The 23,999-nt window shown below is 38.7% G+C and overlaps 1 protein-coding gene across 1 annotated transcript; it reads left to right on the top strand.

Moving 5' to 3' along the window:
• The first annotated feature begins 392 nt into the window (after window positions 1–392).
• Window positions 393–9,496, top strand: LOC124264071 (putative surface protein SACOL0050). Its single transcript, XM_046698790.1, has 9 exons — window positions 393–812; window positions 953–1,070; window positions 2,133–2,293; window positions 3,836–3,955; window positions 4,537–4,620; window positions 4,898–4,990; window positions 6,248–6,352; window positions 7,877–7,999; window positions 8,894–9,496. The coding sequence occupies exons 2-9, from the start codon at window positions 1,021–1,023 to the stop codon at window positions 9,085–9,087; spliced, it is 930 nt and encodes a 309-aa protein (XP_046554746.1). The 5' UTR covers window positions 393–812; window positions 953–1,020; the 3' UTR covers window positions 9,088–9,496.
• Window positions 9,497–23,999: the final 14,503 nt, after the last annotated feature.

Below are 23,999 nucleotides of genomic sequence, written 5' to 3'. Positions count from 1 at the left end.
ACTCAGTTATTTACAGACGGCGCCATGTAGCTGGAATACTGCCGAGTGCGGCGTTAAACAACAAACAAAAACTTACTTGATATTTGCATTTAATCCAATGCTTTGTCTCAATGGTATTAGCAATAGTTTTATTTGTATGATTACACGATTACGGTGCCTACGTTGCATTTAATCGACCAAACTTGCAGGTCGAAGCAACCTCTCTCTCTCTCTCTCTCTCTCTCTCTCTCTCTCTCTCTCTCTCTCTCTCTCTCTCTCTCTCTCTCTCTCTCTCTCTCTCTCTCTCTCTCTCTCTCTCTCTCTCTCTCTCTCTCTCTCTCTCTCTCTCTCTCTCTTGATCTTGATCTTGATCTTGAATGAGCACTAACACGATACATGTTTCAGGTGAAAGACCTCCTGCCGTTTCTGGTGATCCTGTGTGTGGCGCTGTTTTCATATGCAGTTAGCACGGAAGCCATTCTTTATCCGAATTCAGTTTGGTCAATCGACTTTGTCTTTCATATCCCCGTTACAGCATTCTGGTTGATATTTGGACAACTGGACTTTTTGGAAGAACTTGAAAGTATGATAACATAAGATGACCCATTTACCTCAACGGAACGAGTATTGGCTAGAAATATAATCTCTCTCGACGTAACATGGATGAAAGCTTTCATTTAAAAAGGCAACTATATAACCCGTATTATTGAAAGAAAGCAAGGTGCCTACGTTGCATTTAATCGCAGTTTGGTCAATCGACTTTGTCCTTCATATCCCCGTAACAGCATTCTGGTTGATATTTGGACAACTGGACTTTTTGGAAGAACTTGAAAGTATGATAACATAATTGTGTAACTAAGTGTAATTAACAATCTAACATTCGCAATATGTCCTGATCTAATTTAGAATTAACAAAAAATGATTTATCGCCTGATTTAAGAAGGAATTTTCTATCGATTCCCCTTATTTCCAGACTGTTCCAAACCAATATGTCCTTCGAACATTGGAAGAACATATGTTCCATATTTCACGGCAGTCTACATGATTATGACCAACGTCTTGTTGCTGAACCTTTTGATCGCACGATTCAAGTGAGTATAAATTCATAAAGCTGAAGGGAAAGATTTAAAGTATTGCTGTGTTCAGTTGACGTGCAAGGTTTAGAGCCATCTCACGAGTGTCCTTTTATTTATATAATTCTGGCGATTAATTTATCAAACTGATCAGACAGGTTAAATTTTAACATAAAAATGATCGGCATATGTGTTACCCATAACTTTACAATTTAGAAGTATTTAGTTTACCTCAATACAGTGAGGTGGAAGCCACTTTATAGGCAGCAGAAAGTACTTGTGGCCTTTACGTTCAATGAGTGTTATACAACATTTTTATTGGTAGTTGCTGTCACCAAAAATGTCTAATTCACTCATAAGTTTAGAATCCTACTGCTAATATATACATGATGATCCGAAAAGTCTTTCTGTAGGATGGTATGTATGTATATACTACTCGCACTTTGCTAAGGATCACAAAAATTCACAACTTTACATAAGCGTAGATTTATATTTTGAAACTGTATCCTTTTAAAACTAGATTAATAATAATATGTTAACACCTTTTCAGACAAACAGCCAGTTTAATCTAAGCTTATGCACTTGATACATGAGTAACCATAAAAATGGTTTTCATGGCACCAATCAACCATTTTGCAAATCATGGAACGAGTCATTGACAAATAAACAACACATATAAATAGCAGGTTTTGGATCCACAAGATGCAATGACATACTGAAACCTAGGATCCATGCTTACAATAACCTTAGAAATTTAAACCAAATCTGACCCCACAAAATAGTTTTCTGTTGAATCCATGATTTGATCCTCAGCAAAGTGTGAATAGTGTATGTGTAATCAATAATCATTCTTATTTTGTTTTGAAAAAGACATGAATCGCCTGCCTTATGATATCAGTACAGAAATAATTGTTTTAACACTGAACTATATTTTGGGGAATCGAAATAGATTAGATATTTCGGGAAATCGGAATAGAATAGATTTTCTGCATGTCCATCAAAGAATACACCTTATTCTGATACAAACATGTACCTATTAAATTATTGCTTTATTATACGTTTGTTCTTCCGTTCAACCAGCCACATTTTCGACGAAGTAAGAGGAAAATCGGACGAAGTGTGGGCAAGGCAGAGGTGCAGTCTGATGTTGGAATATGAAAGTAAACCACCCGTGCCTATTCCATTCTCAATTGTCTGGAGAATATTTTCAAACCTTTGTTCCTGCCTGTGCAATAGCAAGTGTAAGTACATTGATTACACAATGCTATTTAGAAAGTGGTCAGATGTAACATATGTTATATTTGGGATTACACTTTCTTAGTTAAAGTACAGATTCTAGTACGTTTTGGTTAAGTCCCATCCAGGATTCGAACCCACATCCTCAGAGTCAGACACTTAAACGCCAACACACAAAGTCAGACGCCTAAGCCGCCCAAACCCTACAAAATGGAATTCGGACCACTGATAGTCTAGACTGCGGACTCAACCCCAAAAGTATTAGAATCTGTACTTTACTAAGAAAGTGTAATCCGCAGTCTAGACTATCAGTGGTCCGAATTCCATTTTGTGGGGTTTGGGCAGCTGACTTTTGTGCTGGCGATTAAGTGCCTGCCTGACTCTGAGGGTGTGGGACTTAACCCAAAACGTACTAGAATCTGCACTTTACTAAGAAAGTGTAATCCCAAATATAACATAAGTTGTAAGTACATTCCTCCACACTGCCAAATTATCAAAAACGCTAATTGTGGAACCGATAAGTACAGTTCTATAATACGATGTTATCGATCTCTGCTGTTATTGTGGAATAAATGGAAGGACAATGTTGTAGATAAAGACTATTTCTGATCTTAAGACACGTGAAGTTCCGGGTTAGAATTGGTCTTCAGTAACCCATGCTTGTCGTAAGAGGCGACTAACAGGATAGGGTGGTCAGGCTCGCTGACTTGGTTGACACATGTCATCGGTTCCCAGATCGATGCTCATGCTGTCGATCACTGGGTTGTTTGGTCCAGACTCGATTATTTACAGGTGGTCGCTATATAGCTAGAATATTGCTGAAGTGAAAGCTTACTCTACACTCTGATCTTAGCTTAAATTATTGATATCGGTTTTTAACCGGAGTTGTTATACAAAGTGCAGGACCCGGATCTTCAAGGGTACCACATTTATTAACAAATGCCCCATAGATCAAGGATGGAATTGTTTTCCTCACGTTTGTCATGTGGGATATTGGAGTACACCATTGAAAAACTCAAATGCTTTGGCAGAACTGAGCTCGATCCATTTCTGAGATGCAAGCAAGTCCACATGGTATTAAGTCCGCTTGTCTCAAATACTATTCCACTTAATGTACTTATGTATACTCTCTTAAACATTAACAATCATGGTTTTAGAATGAGAATATTGGCATCCAGAGGCAGATGAACATAATGAAGATCCGTTATAGACGTGGTCGTAAGAGTAAAAAGGAATGTCAGTGTTTGTCATTATATACCACATGGTATATTGTCGCGCAATGCTTTAAACAAGAACGTGGCGAGGTCACGGCCCTAGTCTTTCGGTCGCGTTATGGATCTACTAGTCGTAACTTTAACTTCAAAATTCTTTTTTAAGCGTTTTGTAATAATCAGCGTCAAGAACGATTTCAAAGAGAATACTCATCTCTCTGTGTCACTGGGCTTTCCCTCGACCGCTAATACCAAAATGACTAAAACCAAATTCTGCGATAATAGCGTGGTCCCCGACAGTATGAGGCTACTATATATAAACCTGGTATGTTGCAGGTGGGAAAAAGAAGCAACAGCCAGGTGACGATAAGAAGGATGTGACTGAAACCCTTCCGCAGGACGATCACAACTACAACTGTGATACACAGATGACAGACTTAAACATTCCAAGCAATGGTACTATATGCTGAAGCTGTTGCTTGTAAACTCAAATCATTCGTGATTATACTAATCGGACAGCAGTACCTATCATAGTCTTCTTCATAGTCTTCTTCTACGGGCAGTGCTAATTCCTGATGCCACATGCAACCCTTACCACAGTGGTTCAGACCCAATGGTAAAGGAAACTTTCTTTAAAGGTATTTTTATGAAATATTAATCATGTCACTTTTATTGGTATGTATATATAAAACAACCAAAATTAAGTTAAATTAAGTGAGCATCGACCCAGTTTCACAAATTGGTCGACAATTTGGTCAGAAATACAAGGTCCGCGCTCTTTTGCTCTGTCAGTGACATGTATGATAATGCTAACACCAACCTTCCCGTGTCAGAATGTTAAACATTTAGTTTACAGCAAGATTTGGGTTACCTCCCCGAACAATATGGCCAATGATATCAATGTTTATGGTCTCAGGGAAGACGTTATATCCCTGGGAAAAATATGAATCGATTTTCATTCATTCCGAGAGTAATTTGCCAGATAAAAAGTGGTGTTTGTCAAATCAAAAGCCCTCCACACTCACTTTTCTTTTAAGATGAAGTGGTCAGCTTAGACTATGGCGAGGGCCAAGAGTGGAACGAACCACCCCATCCAATTCTTCCCGGCCAATGCAACCTGTGTGAGTAGCCCAAACATGAATGTCTTACTCAAAGGGCATCTTAATGTCGACCACCTTCTTCAAAGAGACTCCGTCTATTTGGTCGCCGATCAACATAGGTTGCTTGGAACCAATAATTATTCTACGGATGAAAAGTTTTATCTTGATACTGTTTTGCATTAAATAAACCATATATTATCCTTCACCAAAGTTTTACTTTCTTATGATGATTTTCCCATTTTTTCCAATACTTAGTCGAACATAGATATTTTTCAAATGTGTCCCTTAATTGTAATAGCCGAAACAGCATCTGAAAAAGATGGCAGTTGTCATGACGACATGGAGGCTGGAGATGCAATTAATGAGGAAGGCGACAACGACCAGCAATCAGGTATGATAAGTACAAGGCTATTTCCTCACTTGCCGTAACTATACTCGGATAAGACTTAATATGTATTTTTACACTACCGGTTATAACCTGGATACCATTCTTAAGGGAAACAAAGAACTTACTCCCTGTGTAAACCAGAAAAAAGTTGAATCCGTCCACGATTATATAACCAAGACACAACGCTTCAAATTTTCTCAGGAAAATAATTAAATTTACTAAACAACCTTCTCATTATTTGATTGATATTTCTACAATGGTTTGTTAGACATACACAACTGTAAACTCTCTAACTTATGACTACTTAGAGAAGAGTTGTAGTTCATGTAATCTGTATATATTTATATATATTTAAAAATATTATATTTATGCAATGGTCAGTATCGATGACGTCAAAACCTCCATTTCATGTTGTATTATACGTTGCATGGGAGCGGTGTTAACATAAGAAGAAATGCTTGTTCACAAATCCCAATTCATCTTCATGAATAAAAATATGTTTAAATCAAGTACAAGGCTAATTTGTAAAATGTCCTTGAGTAAAACAGGCCTCTGACGTTTACCACTATAGTGAAACTCACGAGCATGGGTAGGGTGCTTACATATCAGGAAACATGACCATGTTGAACACGGTGTCGAACCCACAATCATTGATTTTTGTCTTTCGGCGTCATGTGGAACACAACACCTGAACTTAATGTCAGTGTAGGCTGAAGATGTCTTACTGAATGCCCTAGTGGTAGCAAAGTGCATTCTTGTGCCGTGCAGGATTGTGTCCCTTATCAGGCAAGCTCATTTAACACTCTGATGATGTTTATTAGTTCATGGGTTTCACTAAAGCGTTTCTTCATAGCAAGCTGACACTTGGTGATATCACCCGCTCACTTCAGTATAATCTCAGTATGTTTTTGTTTCAATAGTTCAGACCGCTCCTCGCCTTGTGTCCATCTCAAAGAAAGGCATGTGGCATCTGTTACTTAAAAAATAATGCCAAACGGTACTCATTCATAGAGCCCGTAATATGCCACTGCGACTTCCAGAAAACTGGATATCTGTTAGTCTAAGTGTGTACTTTGTGTACCCACTTGATCTTTTACATGAGTACATTGGTACGTCTCCCAGGGTCCATGAACGAATTTGCATCTTTAAAATGCATTTATGACATAACTCATTAATTTGAACAATCCTTTTTGAAATAATTGATTTATGCACAGCTTGTGAAAACTCCTGACATGTTTTTTGGAATTGGTTGACATTTAGAAGTTACTGAAATTGACGGGACAAGCCAGGATAGGGAAACTCAACTGGATGACGAAGACGACCACCACCAGCAGACAGAGGAAGCTCAGCAACCTGAACACAGTGGTAATAATGGTTAGACTCTAACCGGGGTACCAAAAGATAGACATGATCTAAAACTCATTCCATAACAAAATATAAGATGATATAATATATGACAAATATGACGTTAAACGCATTTGGGTGGGACACTATATCATGAGAGCATGTTCTTTTGGTTTGTTTTTTTGTATACTGTGCTCATTTCTTCTCGCCTTCTTCAGCTTGAATGTTCATGAAGCGTCCTAGTCAAAATGGCAACAAAACATCCAAGTAAAAATGACCACAAACCCCTAGGCAAAATGACCACTTCAAAAAGTCAAAATGGCCATAGAAAAAGTCAAAATGGCCCTACATAATTTGTGTATTTTGTAATACTCATTTCATTTTCCCATGTTTACTGAAGTTTACCAGGCTCTATGGGATGGGAGTGTGGTGAAGGGTCCTCAGTAGTCCTGGTCACTTATTGTCATGTTGTCAAAACACTACCCAATGATCAAAGGGTCTTGAAGTAACATCTTAAAGGATTAGTTTAGAAAACATTGCAAAAGTAATTAAACAGCTCAAAGTATTACATAAGAGAAAAAAACACTCGGATCTATAATTCCAAGTTTACTGAGATTAGTAATTACTTCCATTAACGCCCGTTTACCTCTTAGTGCCAGATCATTAACACAATTTCTCATTTTAAAAGTTGAAGAAAATATTACACCCAAATATTTATAAGTATTAACTGTTGTTACTGGCTCCATTCAGAAACCACTTTTTGTTTCTCGCTGGGCGTCCTCCCCTTCTGAAAACAGCATTCTTTGTCTTAACTGAATTAATTTTCAAGTCCGAGTATTCAGAGAAATTATACAAAATATTATGTTGATTTCGTAACCAAGGAATTGTATCAGATACAAGAACGATGGCGTCTGCAAACATAATTAATTCAATTTCTAATAAGTCGGGAAATAACTGTATACCATATTTTGATAATTCATCTGATAATTCATAATCTCAAAGTATCAATTAAGAAAGCATTTCAATAACAATACTCATTAATTTGAAAAACAAATAATGTATGGCAATTTTGACTTTTTGGTATGGCCATTTTGACAAGGGATTGTGGCCATTTTGACTTTTTTGTGTGGCCATTTTGACTAGGGTCAGTGTGTCCATTTTTCGTGTGGCCATTTTGACCTGTTCCCTTCATGAATGCAAAACATATTAAAGGATACGAATGTTTCAGATGAATGTAAAAGTACTGATCAATGTAGCTCCAAATGAAATGTGAAAATTGCAGTTTTAAAAATTGGCGTGATGGTCAAGATAATGAAGTATTGGACATTGAACTTATGACTGAGGGAAGATGTTATTCAAATTAACTCATTTACATTTGCTCGGTGTACATTGAGATAACACGAGTAAATGTTCCAAAACTACAATGATTATGAAGGCTGTTTCAATTACTCCAGAATTATCTGACGAATTGTGATTTCAACGTCATTGTTAATACAGTCTGGTTATACGAAGCCAGTGACAATCATGACTCGTCCTACCACGCAGGTGCAGAAAAAGCTGAACAAGCAGACACAGGCAGTGATCGGGAAGCTCAACAGGAAGATCCTGATGTCTACAATCACAGCTTGGAGGCCCAGGCAGATGACGACTCTGATAGCTATGACGAAGGTAGGTAACGATGCAGTCGATCTAAAATATCAAACAAATCTGCTATAATGAAACTCATCACACTACAGTAAAGTATATTTGTAACTAACATGCGTTGAACGAGCTGACGGATATAACGAAATGTGTATTGGTCTCTGCAACATTCTGTATACTTTCGTCGGCATGCGTTGAACGAGCTGCGGTTGTAACGAACTAGCGAACTTGTTCCTTCGAATTATTATTATTCCTTTGAATTGTTATTATCGTAGTTTATTGAGCCTCGAATCTTACATATTCACAGGAAAGTATCGATGCTAATTTAGAGACAAAAGTAATTTTATCTCTCTTGTGTAATACGTCTTCCCCTTTGTCAAAAGTAATTCTGTTTCAAGAAAGTCTTACCTATGTATGCAAATGAAGGAAGGAAGGAAGGAAGGAATTATGTTGAGAAGAACTCATTGCGATCATTGATAAAATATTCACTGTAAAAATGGCATGTCTGACGTTGTCTTTCATTAGCATTTAGAAGTTGTACATTGATGTCCAAGATATTTTTATGGATTAAACATCTTTTTAATTTTTGTTAAAAAGAAGTTTAATCCATAAAAATATCTTGGATGTCTGACGTTGTTTGGAACATTCTCGATATGTAAGTGATCTGGAAGAATGTAGTTGATGCAATATCTTACTTCAGGATAAGTGAATGCATGTCTGCTGTTTTTGGAACATTCTCGATAGTAGGAACATTGCCCAGGTGAAATTTGATGGGATGTTGTACGGATATCTATAACTTACACCATGCTTGAAATTTGATGGGATGTTGTACATATCTATAACTTACACACCATGCTTTTGTTAGGAAATAATGTTTCTTATCAATGAAGGGTAAAAACATAAAAACATTGCATTTTTCAGAATACTATGAGTATACCTATTCCTATGAAACTGATTCGGAAGTATGTTCTGATGACGACATGGACATGGGATATTATCCAAGTGAAGAAGAAACTGAAACGCAGACAGACGAAAATAGAAGAAGAGGAGACGTGAATCTGGATGAATTCGAGAAGGCAAATGCTGAACTTTACCTTCACGAAAGAGTGAACTGATAATAAGATGATTCTACAAAACTCGTGCTGCCAACTCGTACAAACTAGTACTTCGGATGCAGCCAATAACACTGATATAGCAGCTAAATGTACAAGCGTTGCGATATATGTACATATGATACAGGCCGGATGAACGTTCAGATGGAGAGGTGAGGCTCTTAGGATACCATGTGTCCACCATCACCATCTTAGACGGGAAGCATCGGCAACAGACAGTGTCCAAGACAGACCATGTTCTTGACGGCCCAGTTTCACTGTATCAACGTTGACCCGTATGCATGACCAACGTGCAACATGACTGATTGGAAGCAGTATACCTCTGATATGTTGTATTGTAGTCACAAGTCTCGGGAGATAGCTCTCATTTGTGTTAATCCTTGACAAATATGCTGTTTTCGTTATTAAATTGATATGTCTCTCATTCTCATTTGTGTTAGTTCTTGCCAGGTGTGCTATTGTTTGTAGACAATCGTCAATTACCATGTTCAACATGACTGATTAGAAGCTGTATACTATTGATATGTTGTAGTGTAGTCATACGTCGAGGGAGGTAACTCTTATTTGTGTTAATTCTTGCCAGGTGTGTTGTGTTTGTAGTTGAATTGTAATCGTCAATTACCATGTTCAACATGACTGATTAGAAGCTGTATACCTCTGATATGTTGTATGTTGTCTAGGGGAGACAACTCTCATTTGTGTTAATCCTTGACAGGTGTGCTGTTTTTGTAATTAAATTGGTATGTTGTATTGTAGTCATTCGTCTAGGGGAGACAACTCTCATTTGTGTTAATCTTTGACAGGTGTGCTGTTTTTGTAATTAAATTGGTATGCTGTATTGTAGGCATAAGTCTAGGGGAGATAACTCTCATTTGTGTTAATCCTTGACAGGTGTGCTGTTTTTGTAATTAAATTGGTATGTTGTATTGTAGGCATATGTCTAGGGGAGATAACTCTCATTTGTGTTAATCCATGACAGGTGTGCTGTTTTTGGCAATTAAATTGTAACCGTGTTTAACATGACTGACTAGAACCAGTATGCTTTGATATGTTGTATTGTATTCACAAGTCTAGGGGTGATAACATTTGTGCTGCTGAGTTTAGAGCCTCCTTGACAAGAAGGGCGATGAGTGTTTATAAAGTTACCACATAGCGAGGTGGGGTAAGTTTCATTAATCGTGGTCCTGTAATAGTTTGCATGTTCTCTGTCATTATGATTAAGAGACTGGTTTCCTACTGGCATAATGTCTTTGAGCGATTTCGAAGTTCGTATGGGGAATGTTGTATGGTCATACAACTTCTTTATGACAATATATGCGACGTTCCGGTGTAGATGCTAACTTGCTTAATAATTGTGTCAGTATCTACACAGAAACGTCGCATATATTGTAATAAAGAAGTCGTATAACCATAATACTATTCCCCTTGTTTATAGGCTCAGTGTGCTCATCATTGTTGATAATGTTCTGAGGTAACGTTTTTATCGACATTTCGCAAAAATGGTACTTACAACAAACCTGACAGATTTTATACACTCGCATAAAACACGGGTTATTTGTCCAACACGTGTGCATGTGTATGATCCCGGCGTAACTGCTGATATTTTCAGAATTGGTTCATTTTAAAATATGTAAAGTACTGTATCGGTTTTACTTTATCTGTAGTTACACTATTGCCCACATATCTCGTGTCATGTATCGTGATGTACATTGATGATTTACTTGTTTACTACATTGACCAAACAAGCCATTCATTCATCAACCAAAAAGCCAGTGGACACATCAACGCTGCAAACATGCAAACAGAAAAAACACATCTTAGCTCCATTACCTCATGGTTCGACGAAATTTGCCGTTCATCATATCAGCGTCAGGAAGTAATCAAAGAGAAGAATTGTTCATACTAGTTGCACAACGTGTTACGCAACATTTAATCTTTCAGGATGGTGATGCACGTGCTATCGTTCAAGGAGTGTGACTCAATTCCCTTAACAGCAAAACATCCTTGTCATGCCATGGCCAGCTCCCAGTAACCCTGATCTCTCCTCTTGGAAGTCGTGGGTGTCAACTGCAAACGTGTACATCAACGTTGAAATCCATCCACTGGTATCCCGAACTCAGGGCTGCTATTGTTCTGCTCACTGTTGCAGATATTCAACAGCAAGGGTGTAGTTTAAGATTATAATGAAGTCGTTTGACATTGCGTTTAACCCATTTAATGCAACTACATGAATTATGTTGCGTTTGCTTCAGTTGGATTTGTTGGGGAACATATTTCCTGACAGTTTGGTTATAGTTCCTGGTCGCTTGGAATAAAAATGGATATTGAATCTTCTATTAACCATGACAACTGGGTGTGTTTTGTTGTGCTTCCTGGTTTATTTGAACTTTTTTCTGACAATGTACCAACATAGATTAATGGCGCCATTATGTTGGGTCATCACTCAAAGCTACTATGGGATTTGATTGTAAAATCAACGTTACCAGATACTAATTCATGAATAATGATAGAAAATGTCTGTGCAAAATTCCACACACATCTATGCTCAACGCGCCGCACTATTATGGATCAGTGTGTATTCAATATTCATTCTGAGCTCCCTGGGGATTATTGAACCATGTTTGGCTCCGAGGCATGAGAAGGTTAACAGTCATATTACCATCACATGCTACCACGTACTCATACACTACTTGTTGAGCAAATGTGTGTCATGATCATATTAATTTTTTTAATTTTTGGACCAGACTAAATATTTGCTCAAAATGTTTAACAGTCAAGACGATGAATGTGCTTAGATAAATGTATCTGGATGGGTGGGTCTCACAGCAGGATAATACCCCTGGGGTCATATACAAATAGGGATGGAAATGTGAAAAGGCAATAGAGTCAATTTTACTACCAAACATGGTCTTCTGTCTTTCAAATCAGTTCAGAAAACTGCACAGAACCACAATTAATGAAGGCTTTGCGCCTTCGAGACACGTGAACATGTAACCCAGAGCTTTTGGGATATTTTGTGAAGCAGGTGCTGTACTTGTGCATTCTATTAAGCTGTGATCGCATGCCTGGATCAAACTTTGAACACGTACCCTTGTATTCCGGTTGTGCTTAATTTATGTTCCGATGTATAGATTCCATTACAATTACAGTAATGGAAGTACACAACAGAGGGGCAGTACAGTATTCAATGGTATTTCAATTACAATACATATTCAACCAATTACAATACATTTTTATTCAATTCCGATTACATTTCAAAGGCAATATTAAATAGCAGCAGTGGTAATAGCTATAGTCAGTGAAGATGATATTCACCCAGCAGTAAAAGTGCCAAACTCAAGCGCACACACACACACACGCACGCACGCGCGCACACACACACACACACACACGTACCCATTGTTCCTGCAACTCGCTGGGTACGTGGCTGTGTCTTATGTTGACGTTGACTAACAAGTCTGTCGCGTTTACCCAAGAAATGATTCTGATCCTGGGATCGGGAAGGCCATGGGAAAACGCTGACGTTTGAATTATTAAGGAAGTCAACAGTGACGAGCTATGTGAAGTCTTGCGTTATCATGTTGAAACAACGACTTTTGTCAGTTGATAATCGAAAAGGGACGTTGAATACTGCGGCCATTAAATAGCGAACATACTGCATTTGTTATGAATGGGTTTTTGGGGGTTAAGGGTGTTTGTGGAAAAGCTTCCAGGAAATGTAATTCTGCAGCTGGATAAATCAATGTTGTCCTAGAAACGTCTGAAATGTTGTTATTCAGCTGGATAAATCAATGCTGTCCTAGAAGCTTCCAGATGACTCTTGACTCCCAGTTTATATATAGTAACAAGTAACAATGCCCTCTTCTCATTCTCAGTAGAAAAAATGTAACAAATCCTGAAGTGTACAAGACCAATTGTATGGTATCAAATCTCTGAAGTGTTTGTTTCAAAAAGGGTATGGTGCCTTCCCATCATCACATGTACGTGCACCACATACACATAGACATTCTTAAGCAGTCCTGTGAAGATGAGGGCAGGTTGCTAACTGAGAGTTTAAGCCTGAGTACAGTGGGTGAGTGAGTGAGTTTAGTTTCCCGTAACAATATTCCAGCAACATAACGGCAATGGACACCAGAAATGGGCCTCACACATTGTACCCATGTGGGGAAAAGAACTCTGGCCTTTGGGTTGACGAGCGAACTTGTTAACCACTGGGCTATCCCTGGCTATCTCTCGCCATGATTCGAATACCGTATCATCGATGTAGACGATGTATCATCGATGTAGAAACAACCTTCACCATGTCTTGCAACAGATGTGAATTTGAGAGGTCAGTCTCATAATGCCTAGGTATGCAATGGGGCCAAGTCAGACGGTCAACATGACAACGGAACATGACAACACAGCGAACAGGACGTCAGTGGAAGAGTGTCCTGCAACAACATCCCCGAGGGTGATCCACCGACAATCTAAACGCTGCAGTATTTTGACTCCAAATACATTGTATAAATCCAAATATTTGGTGTGGATTGCCAATCCTCAAGCCTTTCTTCAACGCTCAGTGGCCTAAAGGTGTCAGGATTACAATGAATGATATCAATTTGCTCATTTGGCATGAGCGCTCATTAAATGGATTATTGCTAATTAACGTACCTTCAGCAGTAACGATTTTGTGGCTGATTCTCGGTGTTTTGTTGTTTTACAGCGTTAGATGTTTGCTTGTTAAAACATCACACTTGTCTCCATGGACGAGATATTGCTCTTGCCATACTTTTCAGTTGTAATACAAGTTTTCGTCTTTAGTCTTGTCGATCTTTCCCCTTTTTGAAATATGATAATGTCAATTGTAGACGTTAGTGAAAGTGTCTAAACGTAGGAGTTGCTTGGAAGAGCTTCAAATATGTAAACACAAAACTGCTTGTAAACTAAAAATATTTTACTAATTGGATGTCAATACAAATATCGTCGTATGTTGATTGTTCAAGCAGCTGCTTCTAACATATGCTTCCAGTGTGAACATATCTGACAACAATAACATTTCAATATCCAAATGGGGGCGGTGGGGTAGCCCAGTGGTTAAAGCGTTCGCTCCTCACGCCGAAGACCCGGGTTCGATGTGTGATTCCCATTTCTGGTGCCCAGCTGTATATTACTAAAAGCAGCGTAAAGCCACACTCACTCACTCAATATCCAAATGTTTTCAGAAACTTTTGGTTTTTTGTTTGCCCAAAATAACTGAAGTTCTGTTTATCACACAGCACCCTTTCATTAGAACATGACTGCTACATACGTTTGATAGACATCAATCTGGCAACCTCTATTACTCGTTTCATGTCCACCCCATAGTGCATGGCATTAAGTGAAGTCCTAATATATAATATAATATTATTTTTTTCCAACTTGTTGGTGGACTGATAGATCTCTACACTCTATGTTCAATTCGTCACAATTACGTTCCTCAGTTGTGGCAGGATTTGGATCGTAGGTTCGTATGCCGGACTCGCCCAGATACCATGGCCATGCTTGTACCATGGCTGCATTACACTTGGTTTTCTTCCAGCGTCAAGCTAAAAAATTAATATAACTTAATACCGTTCAAAGTGTTGCGGATTTTATTCATTTGGAACAAAACGTCTTCCTAGCATGCTTTGATTGCTCTGTTATTGAAGATCTAATATACTTTGCAAACCTGGCCATTTATAGATAACAGACACTGCAATATTACAATGATCAGCACCTTAAAGCAGATACGCCACCTGAGTGCAAAGCAATGTTAAGTTGAAGATTCTCCCCAACTGTTCAAAAGCTTAAAATGACGGATACACTATTCATTTTAGAAAGTGAACAGATGTAGCAAATGTTATATTTCGGATCACAAGTACAAATTTAATTTCAAAGACCAATTCTAGCACCTTTATGAGGTTAAGACACAAATCGCCAGAACACACCGTCAGCGACCTAACCCACTCAGACACCGAGGCCAACAGGCCTTTTGTCTCTCGGGGCTTGGCTGTGATATACGCTAGATACCATACGATGTACTTAAACCGACAACTAATATTGTCCCTGTCGTACATGTAATATTGCTTGAATATGGAGTAAGACTTAAAACAACACCGAGGCATACGATAAAAGCTTTGGATGTCATACAATTTGAATTCCTTTGATAGGGATTCCTGAAACCCTAATCCCATCAGCTGAAACATTTTGAAGTCGATCAGGAAGCAAATGTTGCTTGTTTTCAACAATTATCTGAAAGAGACGTGTTATCATATTAACAAGTCATCCATTGTACATAGCATCGACAAACAGAAGCTGTAACCACAGATCTTTGTCATTAACTTATCGTTTATACATACAGTACACATTTGAGACAGGATATGTTATTATTCTTTAAAAATTAATATAATCTTTTTTGTCTGTGGGGAACTAAACAGTAATTTACTTACGACATAATCTGTTTTGTTGCGTTCAAACTGAATCGTCAAAGACTGTTTGATGTTGAACGGTAATTCTTCAGAACATTTCTTTCGTCCCTTTCCATCAACCAAGAAAATCCGGCATTTGGTATTCCTTAGCGTTTTCTTAGTGTATCTCCATTCCATGTAGACAATGATATCCTTCTCTTTACAGAGGGAAATCGACCACCTGGGCAAGCGTGACATGTTTAACTTCATTAATTCAATTCATGAATATCTACCAGCATAATTACAATACATTGCTCAAAAGACCTAGGTCTTTATCAAAATGTTGAATAGTATACGTTTCGGTAGACGTAATTCCCCCATCTGGTGATTATGACCGGTATTCGAAATTAATATCATACCCTAGCTACTAGAAAACGTGCTTTTATATACAGGGTTAGGTAAAATGACGTTTAACGTCGGGTTTAAGATCATTGTAATAATATAGTGTTCAATTGTTTGTTGCTGTTTGTTCTAGTCCCGACTTATAGTGCTTGAGATACCATGCCGTAGTTTAATATAGATCTTCCTTCTGTTATCTCCTACTACACCAGGCAGGTTTCTAACAAGTATAGGGGCGGAGGGGTATAGCCTAGTAGTTAAAGCGTTCGCTCGTCAAGACCCAGGTTCGATTCCCCACATGGGTACATTGTGTGAAGCCCATTTCTGGTGTCCCCGCCGTGATGTTGCTGGAATATTGCTAAGGGTGGCGTAAAACCATACTCAATCACTCCAACAAGTACACTCGGTGTTTTAGCGTCTTTTAGTTAGTTATAAGAACGCATGTGAAACAGTTAGAATCTTACTTTGTAGGATGGATCGGCTTCAGATGAACCACGATTCTCCTTCCAACGGAGAAGGCAAGAGGCAGTCTGTTTAGTCCAGGATGCTACAAATGTGATGAACACTTTGACAAAGCGACATTTTTAAAACTGAAGGTCAAAGAAAACATTATCAAACTGGATTTATGAGGAACATGTTTCCTGAAGCCTGAACACCGATATCTCTAAGTAGACTACGCATGTAAAAATACAGTGCAGTGCTAATAAATAATAACCAGCTAGCCAGGTAATATATTATTTTATTACCCACGTGGTCAACGTATGGGTAGTTGCATACTAATCTCGTACGTCACACGAGTGTCGTATCGCGTTGACCTGTGTCGTAACGACTTGACCTGAGAATCTAACCATTTGATTGGATAACCGATGACCTCTCAATTAGGTCACATTCTTACGTAACTATTTTTTCATTCATAACAAACACGTGAATCCATTCATTCTACAACTTAAATGCATTGTGGGAATGTAAACATCGCGAACGTTGCCGTGTCGCTGTTTAATTGTGAGTCGAACTGAGACATTATATCCGTCGAAAAACGTAAACGCAATGTTTCCACCAGTGATGTTAGCCGAATGAAGCAGCTGCAAACCAAGAAACGGGGTGCTACGGAGTAGTTTACTGTAGGAGGCTGTACGAGGCGATGACAACTGACATGCATCGTGACGTCGGTTACCAAGGCAGTGACGTCATTACAGTGACGTCATGCAAATATTGTACTACAGTACAAAACTCTTCCGCAACCTCTTTATGAAACCGGTTTCGGTTTGAAACCAAAATATTCACAAAAATACGCTATTTTGTCGATTTAATGCATGTAAGACGTGGGTAATAAATGAAATACCACACTCGGTCTCATTACATACGAATTATACGAAACTCGTGACCTTCCTATGTTATCTGACCACGCTTTCGCTCGGTCAGATACCATAGGAAGGACACTCGTTTCGTATAATTCGTATGTAATGAGACCTCGTGTAGTATTCTCTATATATCATAACTGGAGGTATGAAGAAACTGCTACTGAACAGACATGAGCAATCCCCAGGAACAATAAACAATTATCTGTACAAACAATCAGTAATATGTGTGACCACCATTGCCTTTGCTCATGCGTGGAGTCTTGGAATCGCACAAGCGGTTGATATGGGAAGCTAGTCTCTTAATCCTGGTGCAATGTTAATCAAGGATTAACCCTGGTCTTGTCCCTGAAGCTTTCAAAGTGGTTGTAGTCGCGCCATCGCTAGAAAATCAAGCCTCGATCGGAATGAACTTAAAAACTGCAGGCCTCTGTCAAACCGTATTTCGAAGACGTTAGAGAGGATTCTATCTCTGCGTCTCAGCCAATATCTCAGTGAAAATGAGATCTGAGTCTGCACATAAACGTCGCCACAACACCAAGACAGTACTTGTCAGAGTTCACAATGACATCCTGAAATCTATAGATCAGAAACAAATAACAGTGCTTATTCTTCTAAATCTATGATCTTTGTGGTTCAAACGACTGTAAACCGGCAGTGCTAATTCGTGGATCAAGTCTTATCTCTCGGTGAACTCAAAGTCAACATCACTCGCAGTTGGAGTGCCCCAAGGTTCAGTACTGGATCCTCTCCTCTTTAGCATCTACATCTTGCCAACTGGAGATACTGTGTGGAGCCATTGTCTTTGCTTCCACTTCTATGCTGACATTAACCAGCTGCACGTTTCCATTGAACCATCTCAGGCACACAGTGAAGTCCAACACGCTGAAGCCTGCACAGCTGAGATTAGGACATGGATGGCCCTTAATTATCTCAGACTAAGTGACAACAAAATAGAATGATTGACTCTGGGATCAAAACAGCAGCTATAGAAAGTCCCATCACCACTCACTGGTGACTGTAACAATGCATCATATACCTCTTGGAGCTACATTTCAGAGTAACATGGATCAATACGTCAATCAATAATGTTAAGGAGACATCGTATTCGACTGATGAGAATTTGGGAAAAGACAAGCACTGACAATTACTGTCAAAGCTTGTATTTGTTCCAAATTCTCATCAGTCGAATACGATATCTCCTGAACACAGAAACAGTCAAACTCTTGTTACATCAAGACTAGGCTACTGTAATGCTCTCTGCTTCAATATCCCAGCATCTCTACTATCTAAACTTCAGTGAATTCAAAAAGATTCAGCACGCCTCGATCATTACTAGTTCTCGACGCTCTGACCTCACAGCTCCAACCATGCAATCCCTCCACTGGTTACCCATCAAACAACGCATTGAATTCAAAACTATTATTCTGACTCAAAACCGCACTATGACAACGACGTGTGTATTTATCTCAAGGATCTCATTACCGTTGACAAATCCTGCTGTTCCAGTTCTTCCTATTTACTACACTCTTCAAAACAAGCATGGGTGACTTCCTCTTTCTCCACACCTCTGGAACAATCTTCCCCTATCTCCTAGATCACCAATAGCAACAATAAATGCTTGTGCAAAGTGAGCCTCGAGGAAATAGACAAACGTTATGGATAACAACTTTTCCTTTACGAAAGTTCGACGTTTCGATACAGATTCTTGTACCGTTGTCAAGCAGGGAACACTCGTCATCTCTTCATGAATCAAGATGATTTTGGTCCAGGTATGGGCAAAGTGACCTTCAGGCACACACAGAACTTGTTCCCTAATCAAGTCGATGTCTGCCCAGGTAGTGTCGCATTGCTACAAGACTCACAACCCTTACCAATGTCTCTATGTCAGTTCGCTGAAAATCCCTACACTGCGTCAGTTTGTTGTATAAATTCTTAGTGTTAGTGTTCTTTTACTTTAATAATGACCACGCACAAAGTTTAATCATTTTAAAACAAAGAAAACTCACTATGTTTTTCAAAATAGAGCTTGCTTCCTTACATCGGACAACAGTATCAGACCATTTTCTCTTCTCGTTGCAGGTCCTGACTTTGTTTTGACCAACCAGAGAGAATGGTGATAAACAGGTGTACTCTGCTGTTATTTCAGCCCGACGATACGTACGATTCTCTCTGTATTGTTCACTTGGGGATGTTCTCACAACCAGTAACCACTTAAATGAAAGCATCGAAAATATCTCTGCTAAGAAAAATATGATTTGTGTCAAGTTATGTGTCATAGGCTAAAGTGTTTCAATTCAGATTCTTTCACACACACGCGCAATCAAAATGCTTATTTGGTGGCGATGCATATCATGCTGGAATTACAAATTATGCTTGTTTTAACCTTAACTTTTGGCAAGCTTGTTTTGATAAGGAAGAGATTTTTATGGCTGTCAACTTCTTTATTATGAGGAACACAACATTTCGGATATATACTCCGAAACGTTGTATTCCCCATAATGAGAGTTGAAAGCTTCTAAAACGTTAATGTTCCTCATTGTAAAGAAAATGAATACTACGAAACGTTGTGTTTCTCATAATAAAGAAGTTGTCATCCATAAAACCCTGTTCTAAATGCCATTCAAAAGACCTTGCTCTGATATTTTTTTTATCTTGTTGGTCAAAATTTCTAGGATGTAGTATTCTTAGTCAGTTTGTACAGTTATGGGATTTATAATTTACCTATATAAACAAACAATTCCTCCCTTTGCGATTCGTCAGTTTTACCATGCCTATGTTACAACGTCTCTCCTGTAGATAAAAATGTATGAGATATGAATTACAGTTCCACTTAACTTGTAATATTTGTAAGTAATAAGTATTTAGGGTTAGTGTTATACCCATAAGGTCACATTTCTTCAAGATTCAGTCATCTGCATTTCCCTACAGTGTACAATGTGTATGATAAAGATGCATACATGGAGAAAAGTAATGTGGTTGTTCGAAACACATATTTCACTGTTTACCTTTTTGTGTTCAGGTGAATCATATCCAGAGTTGTCTCCCCTCAACGATAACTGACACTCGAGCAACAACTTTGAATACGCCACACTTTGACAACCGCACGTCACCTGGCATTGTCCTTTACACCCTTCTATACCAATGCGTCATAGCAGCACCAGCACTAACGGAATAATAGCAACATCAACGACATTCCATCTACGGAAGGAATCATACAACTATATGGATAGCAACTTCTCACATCGACATCAAGCCTAAAGTCTGCAAACAATCATTGGGGCGTCAACATGGAGACTGGGCGGTCGTCATCGTCGCTTTAGCTTGATCATGGGCGGATCCAGGAAATTTGAGGAGGGGGTGTTTTGTTAAAATCCCTGAATCCCCTGGCTCCGCCAACGCAATTTTTCAATGCGGTCTTAAGTCATTTTTCAAAGGGGTTCCGAACCCCTGACCCCGATCCGCCACTGTTGATAACGGTGTAATATGCTTCACTCGATGCAATAAACAAAGAAGTTGTTATCTTCCTAGAATGTTGATCAAAACAATATAATATGTCCATCACAAAATGTTGTTTTTAAAAAAAAATATGTCATATATGTATGCACTACATTGCAGTTAACTTTTAAAGTTTTAACACAGGAAATGTTGATGAATTCACCATTGCTATCCTTAAATATCGGAATAAAATAATTCTTCATTTAACGTTAACGCAGAATACATGTACTTACTTTTCCCAATGATTGAGTCTCCGTTCAAAGTTATTGCTAGTAAAAGCAAGACAAGCCACAGACTGTAGCGAGACCATTCTCGCCATTGAGCCGTGCCGACACCTATGTGCTTCAGGTACGTTACTGTGTATCAATAACACATGTGTTGAGAACATTGTCGGGCTGGTTGATCCTTTCAGATATGTATCGTGATTCTCAGACTTAATTCCATCAGAGTATGCACACTCAAAGTAACCGTTTAATTTCCCATCACAAAGCAAGGCCACGAGTAAACTAACTATCGGAGACGACATTACGACATATCTTAGGTAATATACCTGTATGAATTACCTCTTGTAAATGTCATTGAAACAGTGATAGCTGATACGTTCTTGAAATCTTTCTGCTGAGCTATTTCACCAAAAATTCCAGTGCAATTAAAGTGTTCAGTCTGGTGATTACGATTGCGTAGTAGTACAATCTCACGTTTATTAATATCAACAGGCTGATTGATTCATGTAAATACACCCCACTAAAGGGTGTATCCTATTCACGTGTTTTATTAGTCTACATTATTTTGCAGAACCAATTAGATCGGGTATAATTTGAATTATTTCATCATGCTTTGAAAATAGGTGAATTTTCACGTTACATGCACTGAGACAATTAATCCTGTAAAATGATTAAAGCTGGCGATTCATTCTCGTAATTATTAGGATAATGGTTGGAAGTGAGTTATTATATAACCCATTCAGATACTTATATCGTACGTGCGTCCTCTTCGACAATTAAACTTAAGTCAAAATAAAAAAGATAGATTTATGTACAAAGGCATAAAATTTAGGTGTCTCTCGCTTCTGACTCGGATCATTATATTATTATATTCGGGTGGTGGGTGGTGGGGGCCCTGAATTAATGGTTCAAGCATCGCTCGGGTTCGATTCCCCCACATGGTTACACGTGGTATTGCTGGAATATTACGAAAATAAACTCACTCACTTGCTCATTCTATGCAGATTTGGGTACACTGGCGTGTCTGGTGTGTGTAAGGCGCATTTTAACATTCCAGCAATATCAAAGTGAGGTACATGTACCAGGGTTGGAGCTTCATTGGACGAGGGTGTTTATAATTAGTGTGACAGATCAGCACTGTTACAACTAAGGTACCACGCCTTCCGATGGAACCATTAAGGGGAGACAATTTTACGCACTGTGTTGCCATGTTAACATTGCATACAAAGCATTCGATATACCGTGATTGGGTAGCTATACAGCAGAATGTAGACTGAAGATTCTTGATAGTACACACCTTATATCCTTTGTCGTCCAAAGAAACGCACTGTTGAAACAACGAGGCCTTCATATGGTCGGTTGGTTACGTTGGGCATGACTATGAATCGTGTGTCATCCTGGTTACATGAAAGCGACAAAGCCCTTCCCGTGCTTATTAGGACTTACAACGAACCAGAACAATATGAGCCGTATTACGTCAACAATACGAGTAGCACAGCGTGAGTGAGTATAGTTTTACTCCGCTTTTAGCAATATTCCTGCAATATCACGGCACGGGACACCAGAAATGGGCTTCACACATTGTACCCATGTGGGGAATCGAACCCGGGTCTTCGGCGTGAAGAGTGAACGCTTTAACCACTAGGCTAGCCCACGGCCACGAAGAACAGCATGAAATACTACAGATCCAGAAGCTGCTGGTTGAAATGCCGCCGATGTTTTGAAAGTGTATAACATTTCTATCATACAGGAAATTTAGACGTTGAAAGAATGTCTGGTCACTACGATAGTTACCTATCACATATCGATATCCCCATTAAAAGCTAATGTATCGTATTTTTAGTTCAACCGAATCAGTAAAACGCTATCGCACTGGATTGTCTGGTCAGACTCCATTGTTTACGGATCGCCCTCGTATGGTAGGATTATTAGACTGTTTTATGAAGATTTATTTTTATGCCGAATTGTGGCCATGGTAGTGGTGTAATGTACAACTGGGTATATAATTTTATGGCTCACTGAAAAGTGAAACATATCATGTACTGTTCATGCACTTCTTGAACTTCTGTGGATAAAACCAAAGGGATTCAACTGTAAATAATAAAAGGAAACAATAAAGTGTTTACCGACATTTTCTTTTCACCAGTTTATTGATTTTATCAAAACTGCGAAACTGGTTTTACGATGTTTTGAGCAATATTTCAGCAAAATTATATACTCCTCACAAAAAGTTAAGCAACATTATTTTCAGTGGAACATCTTTAGCAATCTCGATAGCGATCTTTGCTACCTTTAAGTGACTGTCAAATTGATTTATCTGATAACATTGACAACATCACGAACACAACCACCCTCAGAAATAGCATGCAAAATGTGTGAGTATGAATGTGCTCCACTCTTCACACCTGCACCTGATCGGTGTAAACCTACCTGTAATCATTCCTCTGGTACAACAAGCGGGTCCTAACTCCATTTTATGGATGATAATGCCCGTCCATGGATGCTAATGCCAGAGAATGAGTTGTTTAATGATGTTGGTTTGAGATCAACAACATCGCACATATGGACTGGCCAAAGGTCACCTGATCTAAATCCTATTGAACATGCTAGGGGCGTTGGTCTCCATGTTCACCCCCAGACTCTGGATGACCTTTAGCAGGCGTGGCAAAGAGAATGGCTGAACATTCCCCAACAGCAACTTTAAAGGCTCATTTGGTCAATGCAAAACGTAGAAGCTTGCATATGTGCTTATGGTGGTGATACGCGTTACTGAACACCTGCTTCACTGTCCAAAGCCGAGCTTGAACCGTTAATGTTAACATTGTGTTCCATCAATGCAGCACATTATGCACCACTGTTTCTCAGGTACTAGCTTTTGATGATTTGTAAGTCTATGGTTGCTCAATGCCATTTTATTTCATTTGTTCATTGTGTTCATAAGTTTCACCTTTCTATTGCATCATTCCATGTTTTGCAATTTCAATAAATGAAAATGTAATGAGACAAAACATTTGTGTTGCTTAACTTTT

Source organism: Haliotis rubra, unplaced genomic scaffold, assembly GCF_003918875.1.
Source record: "Haliotis rubra isolate DU_JTF1 unplaced genomic scaffold, ASM391887v1 Scf907, whole genome shotgun sequence".
Classification (NCBI taxonomy): domain Eukaryota; kingdom Metazoa; phylum Mollusca; class Gastropoda; order Lepetellida; family Haliotidae; genus Haliotis; species Haliotis rubra.
Note: the sequence above shows the minus strand (reverse complement) of the source record. Positions and strands in the feature narration are given on the sequence as shown.

Coding starts and splice junctions, on each gene's coding strand:
- LOC124264071 (XM_046698790.1), top strand. CDS start 1,021: ATGATTATGACCAACGTCTTGTTGCTGAACCTTTTGATCGCACGATTC. Junction 2,294..3,835: donor CTGCCTGTGCAATAGCAAGT/GTAAGTACATTG, acceptor GGTATGTTGCAG/GTGGGAAAAAGAAGCAACAG. Junction 4,991..6,247: donor CGACAACGACCAGCAATCAG/GTATGATAAGTA, acceptor GTTGACATTTAG/AAGTTACTGAAATTGACGGG.